Source organism: Barbatula barbatula (genome assembly GCF_947034865.1).
Source record: "Barbatula barbatula genome assembly, chromosome: 11".
Classification (NCBI taxonomy): Eukaryota; Metazoa; Chordata; class Actinopteri; order Cypriniformes; family Nemacheilidae; genus Barbatula; species Barbatula barbatula.
Window position 1 is genome coordinate 22,585,224 of NC_136774.1, and position 21,233 is coordinate 22,606,456.

At 38.4% G+C, this 21,233-nt stretch overlaps 1 protein-coding gene across 1 annotated transcript in view; it reads left to right on the forward strand.

Annotated features, from left to right (window-relative positions):
* The window catches only part of LOC306900217 (leucine-rich repeat transmembrane neuronal protein 4), a gene marked incomplete at its 3' end in the record, with an annotated part of 77,543 nt that extends 74,500 nt beyond the window's left edge, over positions 1-3,043 (forward strand). Inside the window, exon 3 of the mRNA XM_079466989.1 lies at positions 2,822-3,043. Within this exon, the coding sequence (XP_079323115.1) occupies positions 2,822-3,043 (222 nt within the window). The remainder of the gene's footprint in view (positions 1-2,821) is intronic.
* Positions 3,044-21,233: the final 18,190 nt, after the last annotated feature.

The window sequence follows — 21,233 nt, forward strand, 5'->3', positions numbered from 1 at the left end:
TTAGATGCTGCTCAGAGCTGTGTGTGTGTTACACTGTTTGGTAAACCTTAAAGTGATAGTTACATAATATGGGAGTCAACTGGGAGGTGACACCTTTGTGTTTAGCAGAACATCGAAATGTTTACAGGTTTGAAACAATCTGAGGTCGAGTACATGATGACCGAATATTCATTTTTGTGTGAACGGTTCCTTAAAATGTCACATTTCCCACCGTACGGCCAGCTTTTTTATGTCCCAGCATGCACCTGCACGCATGTACTGTACTATACACCGACATGCAAGACACAACGTAAACAAGTCAACATTAACCCTTCCAACTTTCTATATATTAAAAAGCAAAAAAGTATTTCATTAAAATTTAACTTTGAAATTACTTTCTATCAAAGTTTATTATATTAATGTAAAGCACCTCTATGGAAAACGCTTTGTGGTTAAACTTTACATTAGTCATTTAGCAGACGCTTTTATCCAAAGCGACTTATAAAGAGTTCGGGGAGCAATAAGCGATAAGAGCAATATACAAAAGTTACTAGTTTCAACAAAAGCTAGACCACTACCTGTTGAGAGAAGAGGTTTAGTGTACTTTATTTACCCAAAGCGAACTTTTAAATTGGCTTTTCAAGTCATTTGAATGAAATTACATTGAACTGACTTCTAGTTGAAATATGTAAAACTTAAAAACATCTAGTTGTATATCATATAACTTCATTGCATAAGTCAATATGAAAACATTTAAATGACTTGAAAAGCCAATTTGATTTAACCTTAAAAGTTTGCTTAGGGTATTTTTTAAAGCATATAAAGATAATACATGAAGTAAGAATAATATAATATAATACTACTACTAATAATACAGAAATAAAGAAAATATATATATCAGCTATTAAAGAGACATATGCATCTTTTTACATAATATAGATTTCATTTCTATAGTTAATTGATTTAATAAAAATAGCATTTCGGACGAAAGCATTCACTAAATGCCTCAATGTAAACGTCATGTTTCATTAGCAAAATCACTTTTGATAAAAGCACGTAAAATAGTTTATTCTCACCCTAATAATAAATCCTAAAGGATTTTATCACATTTTGCTTTCCAAAGGTACCAATTACTAACAAATTACACTCAGTGACATCATGTTCATAGCCTTTACACTTCCGTCATGCAAATTATCATTAGCATTCCATACAATCACCTACCTGCCAGACAGATTTCATGTTATTTGCAAACAGCGGTCGTGTTGGCGCTGTGAGTGAGCCGGTGGCCGGCTCGGCAATCTCAGTCCATTTGCCTTGTGTTAAACTTTTGATTGGCCCATTTATAGGGCTGATTGCAGAGCTCATGGGCCTCTTATGAGAAGAGGGAAGTTATTTGTAGTCCACTGGAAATACAGTTCACACACTTTAGGTACGTTTTACCTGTGCGCGGTTCTTTCTTTTGGACATAACGGCAAATGTAGGGAGTGGGTTTATAATGGCACGCTAATGCACTTATAGGGGCTGCGACCGATGAATCATTCAACAGATTGTTTTTGTATCAATGGACCTCTCAAGAAAACTGCTTTCATCCATGTTAACCTCAAGTGAGCTTCAGATCTTCAAGTGAATATTTATCAATTGCAACCATCAGTTTTTGGCAGCAATAGATCTGTGCATTGAATAAGAAAATGGACAGGACTGTGTTTTTTTGGTTTTTAATGCAACCCTTATATTTTGACACATAAGATCTGTGTCGAGGGTGTAAAAACAGATCGAAATCGAATGAGAACACATCTAAGCTGAACTCTGTCTCAAAAAGTTTCATTGATGAACAGATGCATGGGCGTCGGACGGTTATAAAGACCAATGATAAAAGTAAAAAGTATTACTAGTTACTATGACATATTCAATAGTGTACAAATGACTCTCCCCAACAAGTATTTAATGACTTATTACTTTCTATATCCGATATCAACCTTGATAAGTTAAGGTTCTTTTAATTCATTCAAATAAATAATGTAAAACTACATAAAGTTGTATTATTAACTGACTGAAGCATTACAAATGTGTGAATTTTACATTAAAGCATGGATCTTAAAGTTAGACTTTGAATTTTTATGTCAATTCCACTATTACTGGCGCATATATTACTCAAAGTATTACGTTTAATGACATCAGAAGTAACTGAACAAGTAAATCCCTTACTGAACATTTTCAAGGGAAATGTAATTGAATTATAGTAACGTATTACTTAGTAACTAGTTACAGCCAACACTGCTGATAATAGTGTAAATGTCAAAAAAGTGAAATGATTAAATGAATGCCAACTAACTGGGACAGAAGACCTCCTCACTACCCCTAAACCTTAAAATACACCTGATTACGAAACGCCTGTTTTGATGAAAATAAATGCCTGTGCGGTGAAAATTAAGAAGAGTGAGATTGGCAAAAGGGGATCCGATCCTGTGTTAGAAAGCGCCAGAACTACTAGTCGCACGTTTTTCTCACCACAACACTGAAGCTCGAGGTAAACTGCCGTTGTTTTTACTCAAGGTTTTTCTGGGGGAGGACCCACCATCATTTTTTGTACGTCCGACGTCCCTGGACAGATGCCTACATTAGAAAGCATTAATGCAAGTTTTCTCTTGAATGATGGAGCATCACGTTCTCAAACCCTTGCTTTCTTCTTCAAAGTCCTGGCAACACACCGCACTCATTAAAATTTCTCTGACGCATCATTAAGTCTAGTGTGTGGGTGCCCTTGGACCCAAAGAAAATCTCCCTCTGATGAATGACGCTAACCATCTCTCACTCTCTCTCTCTATCTCTCTCTCTCTCACAGGCCCCTCCACAGATGGGCACGCTGGCGTTCTACAGATACGAGCAGCCCATCGTGGACTACTGCCAGGCTCACCAGTCCCTGCACATGAACAGGGGGTTCGAGCCCTCGTCCCAGGCCCTCGAGGGGCTGGGGGCACGAGAAAGATGCAGCGTCCCGTCAGCCGGCCTTCTTCCTTCCGTGCCTGCAGCCCCGCTCCCGGACATGCGCCCCCTACCGCAGTGAGCCGCACGCAGACTCTTCTCTACGAATGTCTCCCCGGAGGGCGTACGGCCCACCCAACGTGAACCTAAACCAGATGAGAACAGAGATAAATGGGGCAGTGTGACTCGTGTTGACTCCCGGTGGGATTCTGAGTAGAGGATGGACTGAGGCTTGCTGTCATGAACTGGGTTAAAACGCACTCGAGTATTGTGAAAAATCGTTTTGGTCAAATGTAACGGGATGTTCTTTACAAAATATGTTTGCTGATTTTTATCCCTATATGTTCTGGGCTTTTGTGGCATCGTCCTATAAATGTTTGTGAGCCGAAACGTCTGAAATAATAAATTAACATCAAGACCTTTATTGACTTGAGAAATACAGAAGCGTATACACGATGTTCTTTAACGTAAAATGGTGTCCTTTCGATTGAATTGAGAAGCAGAGCAATACGAGAAGGGATTTCTGAGCAGATTCAAGTGTATCCGAGCATAAAATCTCTTTTTCATCTCATTCTCTGATAAGGCCTTTCAAAAGCACCCTCGGCCCGTGAGCGTAGAATTGCTTGATATAAAATTGCCCAAATTGAATCTCTCAAGCTGAGGTGGGGATTTGAGTTGTACATGATCAACTAACCTCATGTCAACCTTCATATTGTGAATCCTAAAAATGAGTTTTGATCATATTTGACTATGACTGTAACCTACAGTATACTGTAAGAACTCGTTGTGCAATTTAGTTTTTAAAATGGATTTATCAGCGTCATACACAGTCCATGGGCAACATCTGTTCATTTGTGTTTTCTGAGCATTATGATATAGAAATGCCTCGGCCATTTCTTTTATACAGCCCTTTATGAACTCATATAACGGTATAAAGATACAGTACATGTCCCTTTCAACCTCATGCCCTTTTGGAATTAAAAAATTTATATTGACAAAATGGCAAAAAGTAAAAAAACATTCTATCCATTGCTGATATTTAATTTCATAGAGATTGAATATTTTAAGGTGTAAAGCAATTTACAGTATAACAAAAAAGATCACAGGATTCATCAAATCTCTTGCTCTCTTTCTAAAGACGATTTTATAATCTAATAAAACGTTAGATTATAAACATACGGCAAACCTATAAATTGACCAAAAAATACTGTTTTACTGTATTTAGAAGTGCTTGATGTACTGCATAAGAGAAATGACCCATCTGTATTTTTTAAGAATGGATATATGTTGTGTTGTACTACATTAGTACCATAACTGATACCCGTGCCGAACTGCCACATCGCTCTTTCTCTTCGACGCCATCATCATCCCTGTCCCGGAGAACATCTCCCGGACGTCCCGCTATATTTCAGAGAGACCCGGGTGACCCATGGACAACTGACATTCCAGCTGGAACTGTAAAATGAAAACAGAAGACTCAGAGACACTGTACAGCGAACCGTTTCCTCGACAGGACTCATCTTGTACATATCGTGTAAATTAAACGGAAGATGTCTTTGCTTCTACAGAAACAGTAGAAGAGGAGCCTTATCTTTAATCCAGGAGGAAGCGTACGCTCGGATGCGTCTGTGCCCACGCGCGCGTTAAACCGAGAGGGAGAATTTAAGATAAATGAAAGACGGCTGCGTTAGAATATTAGCCTGCTGTTTGAAAAGAGAACATTTGTTTGGGAAAATTCCGTCTTTTTACTTTCCTTTTGCGATTTTAAATAATTGCAACATATGTTTGATGCATCTGTCTGCTGGGACGCCAGCGCGCCGATTAAGAGTACAGTGATTTTCCAACCAAATGTTTTTATACCAGTATTTATGTGAAAAAAGATATCTAGTATATACTTTTTTGTTTTACGTTCTCCTGAGCCCCAATGCAATACTTGCGTCAACACGGCAGAACGTCCGATTTCATTTCCGATGCGAAGATTGTGATTATTTTAAGCGTTTGACTGTGTTTCCCTGTATCCTAGCAATGAGGCTGAAATATTTCATTTTGTCTATTATAAAGCGTAAAATTCATTTTCTTTCTTACGTCTGCAAGTCTCTCATTTTGTCTGTTTCATGAACATGGACCGCTCGCGAACCAGATTTAAGAGAAGCGCGTATTTAAGTAATAAAAAGCATATTGAGTGCTCATACTAGCAACAGCGTGGGAGTTAATGCGCCTATAAACGGGCCTTCTGTTCCTCATCTTTCTGAACGTCCCCTTCTACTCCACATTAGATTTTAGTTTTCGGTCATTCAGTCATTCCACTAGGAAACGCAGAAAAACACAGATAGAGACAAATAGGTTTCATACAGCGACCGGCCCAGATGATGAAAGATCTTCAAACAGAAGTACACTGCAGTGAAGTTAAAAGCCGGCCGCGTGTTGGTGATGAATGGTTATGTATTCCTCCACCTCCAATATGGCGTTTCATCTATTACATTTCATTATAGGGCGTACATCCATCACAAACCTCCGGCTCTGTAGCGCAGGTTTGATCACCTTCAATCACGGATACTCGCTCTCACTCGATTTGACATTTCGGCTCTCACCCCGAGACTTAAAATTCTCAAATTCACCGCCCATTAAGTTTTATTCCCGCCGGAAACGGTCGTCAATGCTGCAAAGCATCTCGGAGCAGAGGAGACGGGAGAGAAATGTGCCAGCGTTGTAAAGATGTTAAAGCTCTTTATACCGGCCTGCTAACAAATATCTGTCGCTCTGTTGACTATTAGACTTCAATTGCATCCCCCGTAATTGTGAAGGGAGAGAGAGAGAGAGAGAGAGAGAGAGAGAGAGAGAGAGAGAGGACAGAAGTTCCTAATGCCGTGGAAATTGCTTTGTCAGCTCATTTCCAGTCACAGTTTAGATGCTGTTTGGACAAACACGTCCGCCTGACATTTCACAGGCAGTATACAGAGTTCAGAGCTTCATTGCTCTGTCATGAACATCACAGCTGATCTCTCGCAATGTCACGCAGGAGGAGGGGCTTAGCTCATGAATATTTACATTTAGTCATTTAGCAGACATTTTGTGAAGTGGTCTACACCGTACTTCCAGTTAAGACCATTTAGATCACCAGTAGTGTATACAGAAAACACTTTTGTTCATTCAGAATTACAAATACAAATGTCCATAATTAAAAGAAAATTCTTACAGCACATTAAGATGCTGTATTTTTCTTTCTCGTGACTTTCTTACCCATCGATCTGAAGAATCCATCATTCTCGCTGACCAATTCAAGTGTCCAAATGAACTTATGACACATTTAATTTGATAAACTACCTGTCAGTCCTGAGTTTAGACGAGCACTTATCATCTGGCTGGAACGGAAAGAAACTAATCCAGGTGCCTAGACAGAGAAAAAAAGAAGTCTGTGAGATAACACTGGGTATAAGACCGACAAAGTGAAAATTACACCAGCTTCCAAGACTAATGCTCTGTCACCATGAACTGTCATGTACTGCAGTGTACAGAGAAACGCGACATTATCAGTCGCCTGTAGCATGGCAAGATAAAGATATTAAAATATAGACGGATTTATCTTAACAATATAAGCAAACGTTACTGCGCATGCGCTCGTTTGTGACCCCAACTTAACTTCCCGTACATATTTACAAACAACATGTCGGATAACAATCAAAAGAAACCGAGAAGAATCGTTAATTGGCTAAACTTGTCTCTCCATTACTTTAGACTGCGATACCAAGCTCAACCACTAGATATCGGTGTACCTTACTGTTTGATTAAATACGGACCCATTCAACAAATTGTTTATTTAATATAATGAGAATACAACTAAATCAACAAATCATTGAATACAATTATTATACAGTAAAATAATAATACAAATTCATATTAACTTAAATTGAATAACATGTAAATAGTTATATCATTAGACACTAGCCAAAACAAACGCAAATGGTGTCCGATGAAACGGTCTAGCCAAGCTAACTCATTTAAAAAAACAGACTACAAGCAATTTACAAAAAGTAGATTACACACACACACACACACACACACAGACCCAACAATCCTTCATTAATATTTATTCACCCGCATGTCTTTCCAAATATGTATGACTTTCTTCAACAAAACACAAAAATGATATATTTAACAATGTTGATAACCAAACAACATTGAATCCCATTGACTTCCATTATATGAGCGCAAAACCTTGCGTATCTTATGGAGACGTGGAGTACAGCACCTTGATTTTAACGTTGAATTGTGACACAACAGAAGTCAACTAATTGAAATTTTGTAATCAACGCTGTTCACAATAAGTTAATCACAACGAGCCGAAACACAATCTCGCTTATTTATTGAATTAATTGTAATTGCAGCCCTAGTGCGACAAATAAGAGAAGAAATGAACAAATAAGACAATGGATGATGAGCTTTTGATTTTTTTAACCTTCTGCTGACATTTAGAGTTGGTCCATCAAAACCTTCTACTGTGATTTTGTAGAAAACAAAATTACTCATTTTCCAAAGCACAAATATGTCTCAAAGCACGAAAAGATCTGATTGATTATCTTCACTAAACAAAAATAACTTTTTAAGAGTTGAAAATGAAAACTAACGGTACAAATTTAAGTCAGAACACAGGCCTAATGGAGGGACATAAAACTGCTGTTTTGTACCGAACACATTAAAGTGTAACATTCATTTTAGAAATAGAAAGTTAATAAGCTAAAAGTCATTTTCTCTTTGCACACAAAACACGGTTTTGAAGATTCCTCATACATTTCCTAAGTGTGCCTTCTAAAAAACAAAAACTTACCAACATAATGTTAAACGAATAAGAGGATTTTCATTTTTTTGGTGCGAATATCTGTAACTATTAAAGCATGATCTAAACTTCCTTCATCCATTAGACGTTCTTCTGTTCTCCTCACTTTCCAATTAAGCCTCTTGGTTTCTGTTCAGAGTCGGGAAATTGAATGGGGCTTCTTCAAAAGATGCTATACCGACTTTCAGCTCCATTGACTCCATTTGCCATAAACGCAAAAGGATCACTCCGCACTAGAACATTCTCTTCTGTTCCACAATCAGTAAAGGTAATTAAATGAAAACTTCCTAAATTGGAAAGCTCAAATTATTTAAATGAAGACGAGGGACTTTTGGGCGCACACTTGGGGGAGGCACCTCCCGTCTTGTAATTGAGAAGCGAAAGCTATTTGAGTCTGCATTATGCATATTACAACATAATACGAGATATGAATACTGCAGATCTAATTTACAGGCGAACTCGTTTCAGAGGATCATTACCCCGAGATTTATCGAACGGGTCCTGCGTGGTGTCAAATATTGTTTCTTTCTCGAAGAACGAAACGTGACAATTAGTGCATAACTGATTCTGTCAAAGCATGTGTGCCGCATTCACTTGCAGCGACGCATGCTGAAAGGGATGTCCTAATGTTCATGTCAGAGTCATGAGGACAGTTTCTTTGCATAATTCAAGGACGCTGGAAAATCAGAGATAAAATGATCGCATGGGAATGAGTTTTTAAAAAGGCTTTTTTTGGTAGAGGGTCAATATGACACATATGTGGCGGACAGATGGGACGCGAACAGGTTCGGCAGCAGGGAATGAAGACATTCTGGATTACAGGTGGGTGATATAAGTCACAGTCGGCCTCATGTGCATATTCTAATAATAAAATAGATTTCAAGGTTAAATCGAAAAAAATTTAACATGCGAACAGTTGATTTAAAGAAACAGTTTGGACAAAATAAAATCTATAATCCACTGACGGTCAGAATGATAAAATCACGTCACGGTATCATTCATTTTATTTCATGGTATACATAAACGGCTTTGTAAATGTATACATTAACTTTATTGCCATGTTTATGAGTAGAGTTAAAGCTAACGATAGAAACAGAAGGTTAATTAAGAGTTCGATTTTGGTCCACGCCCACTTATTTATATAAGACAGTTTCATCTTAACACCATAAACAAACGGTCTATAGAGCTTGTCACGCTGACGTCACTCCGTGTTAGGAGGCAGGCTGCTATTGAGTTCAATGGAGTGTTTTGTTTTTTCTTGTTTGATTAAGTATTAAAACTATGGTAGGTCGGTCTTGCTGTATTAAAAACTACAATACCAATACGCGGAGTGGTTCTGGAAAAGGCCCTGGTAGTTTCACTTTCGATCTCTCCATATATCAAACAAAACAAGTTACGCTAAATATCAAAAGAATAATAACAGAGGAGTATGAGCCTCCCAAGATGGCGGAGCAGCCGGCGGAACCGCAACATAAAACGCAGGGAGTGTAATCGCTTCACATTCTTTATACACAGAATACAAAAAGATGTTGTTATTGACATATTACTCTGTCACAGTGGTAAATAGTTTCCTGCTGTCCAGTCCTTGCCTCATGTTATTTATTTTGTGGAAAACAAAAAGGAAAAAGTTAAAGAGCGTATTGGTCTTTCACAGATAATGAAAGTAAAAAGGCGATGTTGAAAAAAGTCATCCATATAACTTGCATTATTTTCCAACTTCTGAAGTCAAAGGTCAAATTAAACGTAATTCATTACATACTTGGAGTGTTCTGCAGCATCTATTTCCATTTAGCGTCTGATGGATTCACAGCCTGCTGAACATCTGCTAAATGACTGACATCTCAGAGAAGTGCAGAGTGGATGCTGCGATGCTTTTAGGTAGGATACCGCAGTGGAAATCAGCTGTCTCTTTGCTGCCTTCTTTCGCTTTGGTACGAGGTCCTGTCACAACAAGCGGGGGGACGGGGTGGTTCTGATTTCCCAGGGGAAGCTGCTCAGCAATAGAAAGAAAGTGAAAAAGCCATGCCGAGGCTCAGATAAGTGTGCAGGGCAACAGACACCTAGTGTGTGGACTTACAGAATGGCATCGGCCCAGAGCCATCAGGGTTATTTTTATACAGGCCTGGACAAGCCCCGTCCTTCTCCAGAGTCCTCGATTTGTCCGAGTCACTGCAGGGATGATGTATAGGGTCCGGGGCACTAGAGGATCTTTGAGGAACTTATTTCACCTCCTAAAATGGGAAAATATTATTTTCTCATGAAATGCACTTCCGCCCTGAAAGGACTATCCATCTCAAATCACATAAATTTGACGGCTTGAGCAGAGCATCCGTTAACTCCTCCCCTTCAACTCTCAGTCTGGTCTCAATTTCATTTCCAGATGCTACGGATGTTTTCAGAAGAAAAAACAATCGCAATTTCTAGTTCATGAGGACTTTAAGGTTAAATTATGTTTCTGCTTTTACGTGTACGCGAGGGACAGCATACAGTGCACGCAACGCAAATTTGTCATCTGCCGGATTTTCGTTACCTCGCATACACAGTACACACAGGTTGCACTTGCGTATTGCCATTTCTTGCTGTAATTAGTTTAACCACAACCGTGTCCTGAGGGTGTCAATCACGTGTGTGTTTTACTTTACTTTTCAGAACTTTCCAACATCAAACGTTTTTTTAGTTCTTTTTCTTATTCACATTTTAGTCCTACATAATACAACAGACAAATGCTGCGTCCCAATTCGCTTACTTAGACTATGCCCTTAAAGTATCTACCTTTTTTTAATGGAAAAACCTGAATCATGCCATGGTCACTTCAAAGAAGTTAGTCCCCTTTTTGATCATGTGATCTTGGATTACGAGTTCTTGATATGGTGCAAATATGGTGCAGGATTTTGACGTTACCTACAAATGTAAGTACAATAATTTTGTTTGTATTTGATTTACACTATTTTTGTCAGTGATAACACCTGTATTTCACAATGCACATGTGTCAAACATCGTTTTTATTTGGATGAGTTGAAGGAAGGATACTTTTCAAGGCTGTGCATTCGCTCATGTACACATAAAAATTAAGCATATAACAGAATCAATAGATCGTCCATTGGTGTGGTGGACACCAAAAGTGTTTTAGTTCTTGGTGTGAACAGGCCTTTTGACCTTTTGGAGAGTCGGTTCACTGCAATAGTCAAACCAGTCCATCTGAATGTTTAAGTATGGAATTAGACTGAAATACATTCAGTCAAAAAAGTTGTCACAAATGATTGGAAAGGTCATAGAAGGTCACTAAGCTTCCATAGGTTAAACATGTAAAACGAAAGTGGAATCTAATGAGAGCGAGTCATGGTGATATGTGTTAGGATGGAAATGTGCTTCATTGTAAAACAATTATATAAGAATGCAAAAAAATCTGGATGTATAAAAATAAATTTATATCCAGAAAACTATAGTATCTATACTGTATGTATGTTATTTGCCTAAATGGATCAGTAACAAATTACAGAAGGCACTCAAAAAAAACCAGTTCAAAATAAATAATGGCGTGTCTATTGAAAAAATTATAATGTGTGACAAAGTGGAGAAGGAATGGAAATCAAGATAATGGTTTGAGAGCTTTTGATTTAGTTCACGTTCACCACCTGTTAACATTATTATCTCAAGTTGTGTTTTGTTACGTAAAATCCTTTGCCTATTGCGATATTGTGCGACACGAAATGACTCATCCTTCAAAGCTAGAAAAACGTCTCCATGCATCAATACATGTGTTCCTGTACACAACTCCTTCATATTCCTCAAGATGGATTGATTTTTCTTCCCTCAACATAAAATGCACTTTGAAACTTTAAAAGCGAGGAGTAAAGATAGGTATTAAAAAACAAGATGTCTCAATCTTGGAACAACGGGCTCTGAAAGAAACCACAGTGAAAGGAATGTCAAAGTGCACCAGCTGTTTAAGATCAGTACCCAAGTAATTTTCAGTTTGACAAAAAATATTTTTGAATCTTTAAAGTCTGGCGGTTGTGTTGAAAGAGGGCAGTAAAACAGTGACAATCAGAGATAAATTCTGCAATAATTTCTTCCATTTTCACAGCCTCCAGACAGATTAACGTGAGAATATTATTCACGAGTCATTTCTTACGTTCAGAATGTTTAATGTACAAAAATATTATCCACCAATTTAACACCTTCTTAATACAAAGGATTATATTCTGAAAATAGTTTCCTTCTATCGTATTTAAACGAGGTGAAAGCGATGCTGTTAGAGAAAGGGCTCATATCTCTTCTGAAGAAAGTGACGGGCACCGCGGGACGAGAAGAGATTCTGACTCTTAATCTCGCTCGTCTGTCTCATTCATTCGAAGACTTTGCATCGCATTAATCTTAATGAAGGTCTACATGGACGGCGTCTCAACGGCACAGATATGAGGTGTCCTTGAATGTGCGGGCAGCAGTCACTTACTTTATTATGCTAACTTCCCTTCGTTGTGCCTCTTATCTGGAGATGGCCACTGATGCCAAAAGACCTTCCCGGAGTCCTGCGTCAAATAAAAATACCCCTGACCCCATCGACTGAAGGACGGGTTGGCGTGGCTTGTCTGTTAAAGCATGTTGAGATTCAATTAAACAAAACTTTGCAATTTCCTTGAAAGTAAAAACGGAGGACATAGAGTCACCAGAGATGCAGAAGGGGTCATGTGAGATTTCTATGAGCTTTATCTTGTTTATGGTGAAAAGTTTTTGTTAAAGCATCTGAATTCTTAACAGGTATGACCCATATATTAAACATGCAGTCTCTCCGGCGCCGTTTCATGTGATGAATGTAAAGGTTACCTGGAAGTAGAGAACATTTCAGAAGATTCTTCTGCTGCTGGAAGAATACGCCGACGTGTCCGCCCGAGTGCCCCAAAACTGCCTTCTGCCCGCTCTTATATTTGTGAAACAGGATTGAGCCCCCTTGTGCACGTGTAATGAAATGGAGGTCTTAAAAAACACGTTTCAGAAGTGAATTACCTAATTTGACACGCCATCAAAGATGGTGGAAAAAAAGACTATAAGGTGCGACCGAGCCAAAGATAATCAAACTGACTAAACCGTAAAATGTTTTGCTGAAGAAAAAAGAGAAATTAGCTATACTTTGAAACTTGTCTCGGTCTAGAATGATGAGACTGACATAGAGTTTCTCTCGTGACCTGATAAGGAACTGAGAGTGCATCACATACCAGCAGGTATTTGCCCTGAGACTTTGGATTTCTATCTGTGTTGGCTCAGAACAAGAGCACTTGCCCTCTGTTTTATTATCCACCCGCTCCGGGAGGGATCTAGGTGCCCTCAAGCTCTGTTTACAAAACCCTGCTAATGTCTGTTGGACAAAACGCGACATGGGACTCTTTGAAGAGCTGCGAGGAGAGTAAATGCCAAAGTCTTTTCCCCTGCTAACATGAGCACATGGGGAACCAGACAGCCATCTGTCATTCAAGAAATTTGCTTTAACAACACGAGCATTTTTAAAACATTCAACTGAGGAAAAGAGAATTCAGTTTGCATTAATTAGCTTATGCGTGATAGCTGGGAAGGACTAGTCGGTTTACTCTGAATCTCCTGAAATATTTTGTCATTTCGCTTGCCATATATGCATCAAAGTCATCATCCGATTTGTACAGGATTTCCAGAATAGGCATCATGTTTTTTAACAAAGCGACATGTCAGTCAGATGGCCTGAAGGTCTGGCTGCACGAGACTAGTTGGTGACATTAGAGGGAGCATTCTTATTTAAGAGTGCATCTTATTGGATAAAAAACATCACGTTTAAGATGAGTCATCAACAAAGTTCATGGTCACCTTGGGAATGTGGGAAGGCAATTTGGGTGGAGGAAAGTGTTCGGAGGGATGTTAAATGATATATTTTTCATGTATTAGACTTTGTATATTTTCACTCTTTAACAATAAAAAGTTGATCAGAAAAAAAACGATTGAAGTTCTAGACTTTGGTTCATTGGTTTATTTGCACAGCTGGCCCGAAGTTCAAGGACAATTTATTTGATAATTAATGTATATTAGTATTTGACTGTATGTAACTTGTATGAAATTAAATTAAAACTACTGAACAGTTGTTGGTTCTTTGCAGAGGTCTACCGGAAGTTACGTTTGGCCTAAATAACATGTGTGTATGTTTATGACAAAAATCTGGATATAAAATATACTTTTGCCAACTTAACATAATAAGACTTCAAAGCGACAAACTGTGGAGCCACAAAACTTATCAAAGGTTCGCAAAGCTCTGAAACAACATTTGACATCGCTGCTGTCATTCTGAAACCTCGTATTTCCATATTGAGTTTTTTCAGGTTTGCCATATTATTAGTCCATTTTTTAATTGCTTGTCAAATTTGACAACACAGTGTTTAATCATTTTAAAAGTACAGCCTTTCTTCCAAATTTTAGAAAAAAATATCACTTTCTGAAGGACAGCGACCATATTTAATAGGGATCCAGTGCCTCATAAATAATATAGTGCTTGAAATGAGTAAAATAAAAAAGATTCATTATAAATTTACCTTCATTAAAACCTTAAGATTGCATGAAACAAACCAACTGCCCTTAAACTATGTCAGGTCTCCATGAACTAAGATCGGTCAGCAAATCTTTCTTAAAGACACTGGCATACTAAAATATACTGGATACCAGTCATTCCAGTCTCACCAGCAGGATAAATACCGACATTTTGAGGACATTGATTTAAATATCACAACATGCACTTTTAAAGGGTCTTATTTAAACTTGGTGACCTCATGTGCGGTGACATTTCAAATGGCAATCTGATTGATCATCTGCTCTTACCACTGCAGGGTTTTTTTACCCCAAATATCACATCTGAACAAGCATTTCTTAGCATTACCAAACATCTTGAGCCTGGATGCAGTCCGTGTCCTCCTCTGTTATCTACTCTACGCCAGCGATCCATAGCTCCTAATGAAATCTCTAATGAACGTAGCCCATTAGGCCGCATCTGAACTGTGATGGAAGCGGCCGATAAAAGTTTGCTTAAGCAATAATGCGAATCAGGGAAATTCGAGATAGGATTACTTTCCGGTTAGTCGCTTTAGTCCCCATGGGGGAAGCAATAACATATCACTACATAATCTAAAACCGGTGACAACATTTACATAATCACACTAAAAGGCTTACTTACATGTGATGTCAGCGAGTTATTGCTCAAACGGGACGCTCTCGAAAACAAACGGCTTGCGGGAGGCTTGTTATTAGGATTAAATCAAATTGGGCATCTCATCCAATCAATGCCAAAATAAAACTCCAAAAGTGAGGTTTGTGAGATTTATGCTCCTCCCTTAATTGCGATATCGGCGTCTAATTACAGTACCAGCCGTAATCACGCGGTTAAATAACAACCACCTGAAAGCACAGCAATTACAATCGCACGTATCCCATCTCATGTCCATCTACTGGATATCCAATTTAAACTAAAGTTTCTACAACTCCTTAAAATGATCATGACGGGGCACTTTAATCAACCTCGAGTTCAAAAACCAACTGCAATTTACATCATTACAGCCCATGGGCAGACAGGAATTCTAAACCAGATCGAGTCGTGATATTCTCTACACTTAGAAATCACAGATGTATATCTTAATTGTTTCTCGATTGAAGCCGAATTGTAACAAAGTCAAGCGACCAGCAAGACTGGTTAAAGGAGACTGAAAGAGTCACTTTACGTGTTTCAGAACAGATTGAAATTCAAAACCATTGAATTTATTTACATCATTGTTTGGCTCTGCATTGATTCGCATGTTAAGTATCACCTAGTGTTTTGAGTGTAATTGCGTGCAGTCCTTTCAAGCTTTCTTGTGGCTCAGTGGTAAGAGAAATGTGAAAGCAAGGCCATGGATTCGATCCCTGGGATTGCACATTCTTTAAATGCAACGTCAGTCCCTTTGGATAAGATGCATACATGTCAAATGTTATCTCAATTAACTAAAGTGTGTTACGTTACAAAGACACAGAGAGCAATAGGTGAATCTAATCGGCACCAATTACTTCATTGGGGTGTTTTGTAGTTTCCTAATTCGACCATCTCTCTCTCTTTCTCTCTCCAATAATATTTCTCTGTGATTAGATCTTCTGCAGGGAAACACATTCTGTATTAAGAGAAGCAAGTTTGACAATCATGAAAAGCAAGTTTAAAGGTTTTTACCCACCCACATGACGTGAAACATGTTTAGAGAACTTCCGGCGTCTTCGGAGCACAAATAAAGATATTTAGGAGACATCTGAGCGATTTCCAGGCCTCATTATAGACTTCATGGTGTTAGTTTTTGCCAAGGTCCAGAAAAGTACTAAAGACGTGGTTAAATGTGTCCATCTCTCGGACGTCACCTTAATATCTTCATTTTACATTTACATTTATGCATTTGGCAGACGCTTTTATCCAAAGCGACATACATTGCATTGTATTATACATTTGTTACTGATTATGAGCAATCCCTTGGGATCGAACCCAGGACCTTGGCGCTGCTAGCGCCATACACCAGCACTGAGCTACAGGCTCTGAAGATGCCGGAAGTTCTCTAAACATGTGTAAGGTCACAAAGTTGATTTTTGGGTGAACTTCCCCTTTAAGTCACAGTTATTGTTCATAATGGTGAGATCTAACATAAACATATCCATAACATAGCAGTGGACCCTATGAGGAATAAATCTCACATTTGTGACCCTGGACCAGGAAACCAAGTAGAACGGGTACATTGCAGTAATGGCCAAACTTATCGATTTTTCTTTAAATGGCCTGCAGTAAACATATCAAAACTTGTAGTGGATGCAGCAATTTTAAAGGCAATTTTAAAGGCAATTTTCTCAATATTTAGATTTTTCTGCACCCTCAGATTGCAGAGTTTGAAATAGTAGTATCTCGGCCAGATATTGTCGTTTCTAAAAAAATTGGATGTCCAAGGTCACATTTATGCTGTAAATAAGAACAGAGGATGAAAGATCTCAAAGTCGAAGCATTACCAAACATTACCATTACACTTTGGGGAAAACAATCGGCTTTTGTATCTTCATTTAAATAATCAGATTCACAGACATCTGAGCTGTAATTTTGGGGACTCACATATTTTCAGTGGTGAGAAAGCCGCAATATGAAAAGAGGAATGAGAAATAAAAGTCAGCATTCATGACATAAACAATCGCCTCTTTTATGCAAATGGTTCAAATGACTGCGAGGCAGATGTCTGATTGAAAGAAAGAGCTCATTGTGAAAATCATCATATTGAGAGATTTAATCTGGAGCAGTGGATTTGGCCACTTGACATCTCTTAAATGTGCAATCATGTCCAAACTGCCTTTTGTCGCTATTTTACACAATCACACATGCTCTTTCATTCACTGAATGCAATTAAAAGGGGAAATTGTAATGTAGGTGTTTTTGCGATGGCAAAAAATACATGAACCTTTTTTTTTTGCACAATGTTTTCACAAGTCATCGATTTACAAATATCATCCGAAAGTCCAGTAAACGGTGTTGTTGCCGTTAAAGGGGTGGTTTACGTAAGGCTTTTAGATTATTTTCTCATTAACTCACACTCACTTCATCCCAAACTGTTGAAAAATCCATCATATGCTGGTGAGGAAGATTTTTTAGCACGGTTGCTGGTTTGAGCTAGTCCTTAGATGATCATGTGCTGGTTTAAGCTGGTCCTAAACAAGCTCAGGACCAGCACAAACCAACTACAGTGCTTCAAAACCTGCCTTACCAGCATATGATGGATTTTTCAACAGCGTAATGCAACCTTTGTATCAATGAAGAGATGTGATACTGTATTTGGCTGATATAGAAAACACAGTCAAAGCACATCAATACCTAAAAATGAAAATGCTGTCATCAATTACTCACCGTCATGTTCTCTCAAACCTGTATGTTCTTCTTCTTTCAGTTAAAAACAAAAAGAGATCTATACAGCCAAATGAAAGCATCAGTCAACATCTCCAGCATCTGTGTTTGTGAAGATATGACAGATACATCAATGGCTGGTTTGAGTTCTTCTCTCTCCGTCTGTTGAAGTTTAGTTACCTCATTTGTCACCAGCTATAAATGTCATACGGACAGAGTTTTGAATTAAGTGAGTAGAAGGTCAACATGTGTCCATAAAGGTTATGTTACACTACACCCTTAAAAATAAAGATTCCTAAAAGGCTCTTTGTCAGACTATACGGTTCCATAGAAAACCTTTGTAGTACAAAAAGATTGGAAAAAGGAAAGTGGTACTTTTAACAACTTTTGACTGCAAGGTTCTTCTGGGAACCAAACATTTTGATTTTATGCCCTCACTACAAAGTTTAAGTTCAATCTGTTAAGTGTACTTAAGTCCAAGTATGTGTTAAGTATACTTTCCAGTACATGCTGTATACAACTGTACGATTTCAATACCACGATACTATGCTAAACTAGCCCATTTTGTCGTTTATAAAAGTGTATACTTTCAAGAAACAGTAGTGAACATTGAGGACACAACTAGATTACTTCATTTTTCTGAGGAGTAAATAAAACAAAACAGCATTGTTTTGCACTGTACAATCAACTAAGATTCTTTATGTATCAGAAGAAATCTAATATGTTGGCATTTCATCCCTTGCCCAAATACAAAATCGAACACCCTGATTTCAAACGTAACTAAAGTGATTTGAACAAATGTGCTCTAATAACACTTAAAAGGAAAATACGTTGACTTCAACCACATTCACATCTCAACGTGACTTTGGATTCAGCCCGTGGTGTTACAGGATCAGCTGCAGTAAACTTAACTCTCCAGCAGAGAACATTACAAGCCATCACGCTTACCTGACACCTTACAAGCGTTTTGAAAATCGGTTTGTCGATAAAGCACTCAGTTCCTTCAAAAGCCCACACGGGACTCCACAAATTGAGCACTGGCGAAATAAGATTTAAAGAAATGCGGACAGCCCTCAAAAGAGCCTCAAATCATCTCAGCAGGTGTCATCTTTACCTTCTTTTACAGCACGCTGAGCGCCCTGCCCAGAGAGCATCTGCACAAGCGATTGGCTCAACTTTACAGGACTTTTGATACATGCACGGCTGCTCGCGCCAACGCATATTTTGCATCGCTAATCACCTGCTAAGCATTTCTGCAGTGTGGAGGGCATCAGGCTATTAGTCGGAGGCAGGTGTTAATTGGTCTCTGAAAACAAGGAGGTGGGAGAAGGGGCTGCCAAACCCCCGTGGGTCTGCGAGTCGAAGCTTTGATCTGACACTTGATTTGCAACATCAAAGCTTGTTATCATGCACTGGTTAGCATACGGACCTCCTGACCTTTCATTGATCGAAACAGCAGACCGATGCAGGCGCGGGCTGGGCGTTTGGAATGACAGGAAGTAGAATTGACTAAAATTTGTCTATAAATTCTACACATAGGGAATTTCCTGAGATTAGATATCGTCGTTGTCCTAACGAAACCTCGGATGTCCAATTTGCCTCCCTTGCTGAAAAAAAGCATAGAAATCAATTCGAAACCATCACAGAAATTCTGATGGTTTCTATTTAAAAAAACATCATGAACCATTTTTCCATTCAAATCCAGTGGGATTCTATATCCTACCAATAGAATCCATCACATGCCAATAGTCACCATTATGGTTTCCTTATAACCAGGACAATTCCCATTATAACCAGTAAATCCTTTAATCCCTGCTGAAAACGTTAAAGAAGTTATAATGGTTTTAAAGGGATTTGTATTGGTTTTAATGGAAAGTGTAATGGTTCTAGCAGTATTTGATGGATTATATTGGAGAAAAACACAATAAAAAAATAATTTTGTAATGGTTTTAATGGAAAAAACGCTAATGGTTTTTAATGCTATTTTAATGGAAACCATTAGAATTTCTGTAATGGTTTCTGTTGGGTTGTCTTTTCCAGGGTTTTGGGCACGGAAACACATTATAAACCATTAAAGAAGTTATAAGGGGTTTTATGGTTTTAAAGGGATTTTCATTGGTTTTAATGAAAACGTTGATGGTTCTACTGATATCTTATGGATACTATTATTGGGATGTTGAATCCAACATGAATAATGCCCAAAACACACTAGGAATTATTTATGGTATTCTGATGTAAACCATTAGAAATTCTGTTATGGTTCTAATTTTCAACAATTAAATACTTTGTTGTCAAAATGAACAAGCACTTTTTACTTTTTATTGGTCAGATATTCGTGACGAACATAAAGGGTGACTAATAATAATGATTTATGACAATAAATAAAAATCATGAAATATGGAGAGAAACAAGCTTTCAGAAGGACTGGAGCGATATATTACATTTATATTTATGCATCTGGCAAATGCTTTCATCCAAAGCAATTCAATCTATACATTTTGTAAGTGTGTTCCCTGGGATTAAACCGTTGAAATTTGCATTGCTAATGTAATGCTCTACCAATTGAGCTAGACAGAGAATGCATGTTTAATTCTGAGGAACAAAGGGCTTTTTCATAAAAACACAACAGCAATGTCTACGGCCAACCGAAGCACTCGCTCATTTACGCATGCAGCTTGGCATTTAGGCACTGGCGTGCAAAGGGAAAGCTTTGTGCTTCTACGGAGAACTTAAATGAGCATGAATAATTGTTTACATGTGCCAGCGAGATGCTAACAAATAGATCCATTTTAGCTGGATGAATTAAGAAGCAAACACACGTAGTATGTTCCTCTTTGAGCGAGACTAAAAGCAGACACGGATCAGATATGTGCCAGGACGCCAATTCCCCATACACAGAAAGCCAACACAAGAACTGCATTTCTCTACCGTATGCTGATGAACTGTGAACAGTCAAAAGTGACGAAGATGCCGTTTTGTCTTACCCTACAAAATAAGTTGAAAATATCTATCAAAAGGTAAGTCATAGTTTTCTGCTTCACATCAAGGCGGTGGCAGGCCGTTTCATCTGGCTTTTTAAACATATGCCAATGTGACGGTATCAAACACTCTCTTTTATTACATTCCAGGGTTTTGCTGCATTATTGATGCCGAGCTGTCTTTGCTTGCTGAGGGAAGGCTGTTTTACATCACTTAAACCAGTTCTGTGTAGCGCTGTCTCGCACAGTTTCAGACCCTCTGACAAACTGCTGGCGTAGCGTCGAGACAGAGACGGCATTGTTATTCTGATGAGGAGAACGCACAGCTTCGGCTCTCAACGTTTCTGGGCCTCGGGAGGGCAAACACAGCACAAAACACAAAACAGCAAAGAGCACAGAGGTGTAAATTAAACCCAAACCAAATTGATGGAATTTCGAAGGTCACAGCACACTTTCAAAACCCCCAATGAGCAAAACAAGACAACTCGTGTGTGTTTTTTTTTTAAAACTGAAAAATTAACACTTACATTATTTTAAGGAACAAACTTTCGCTCAAAGG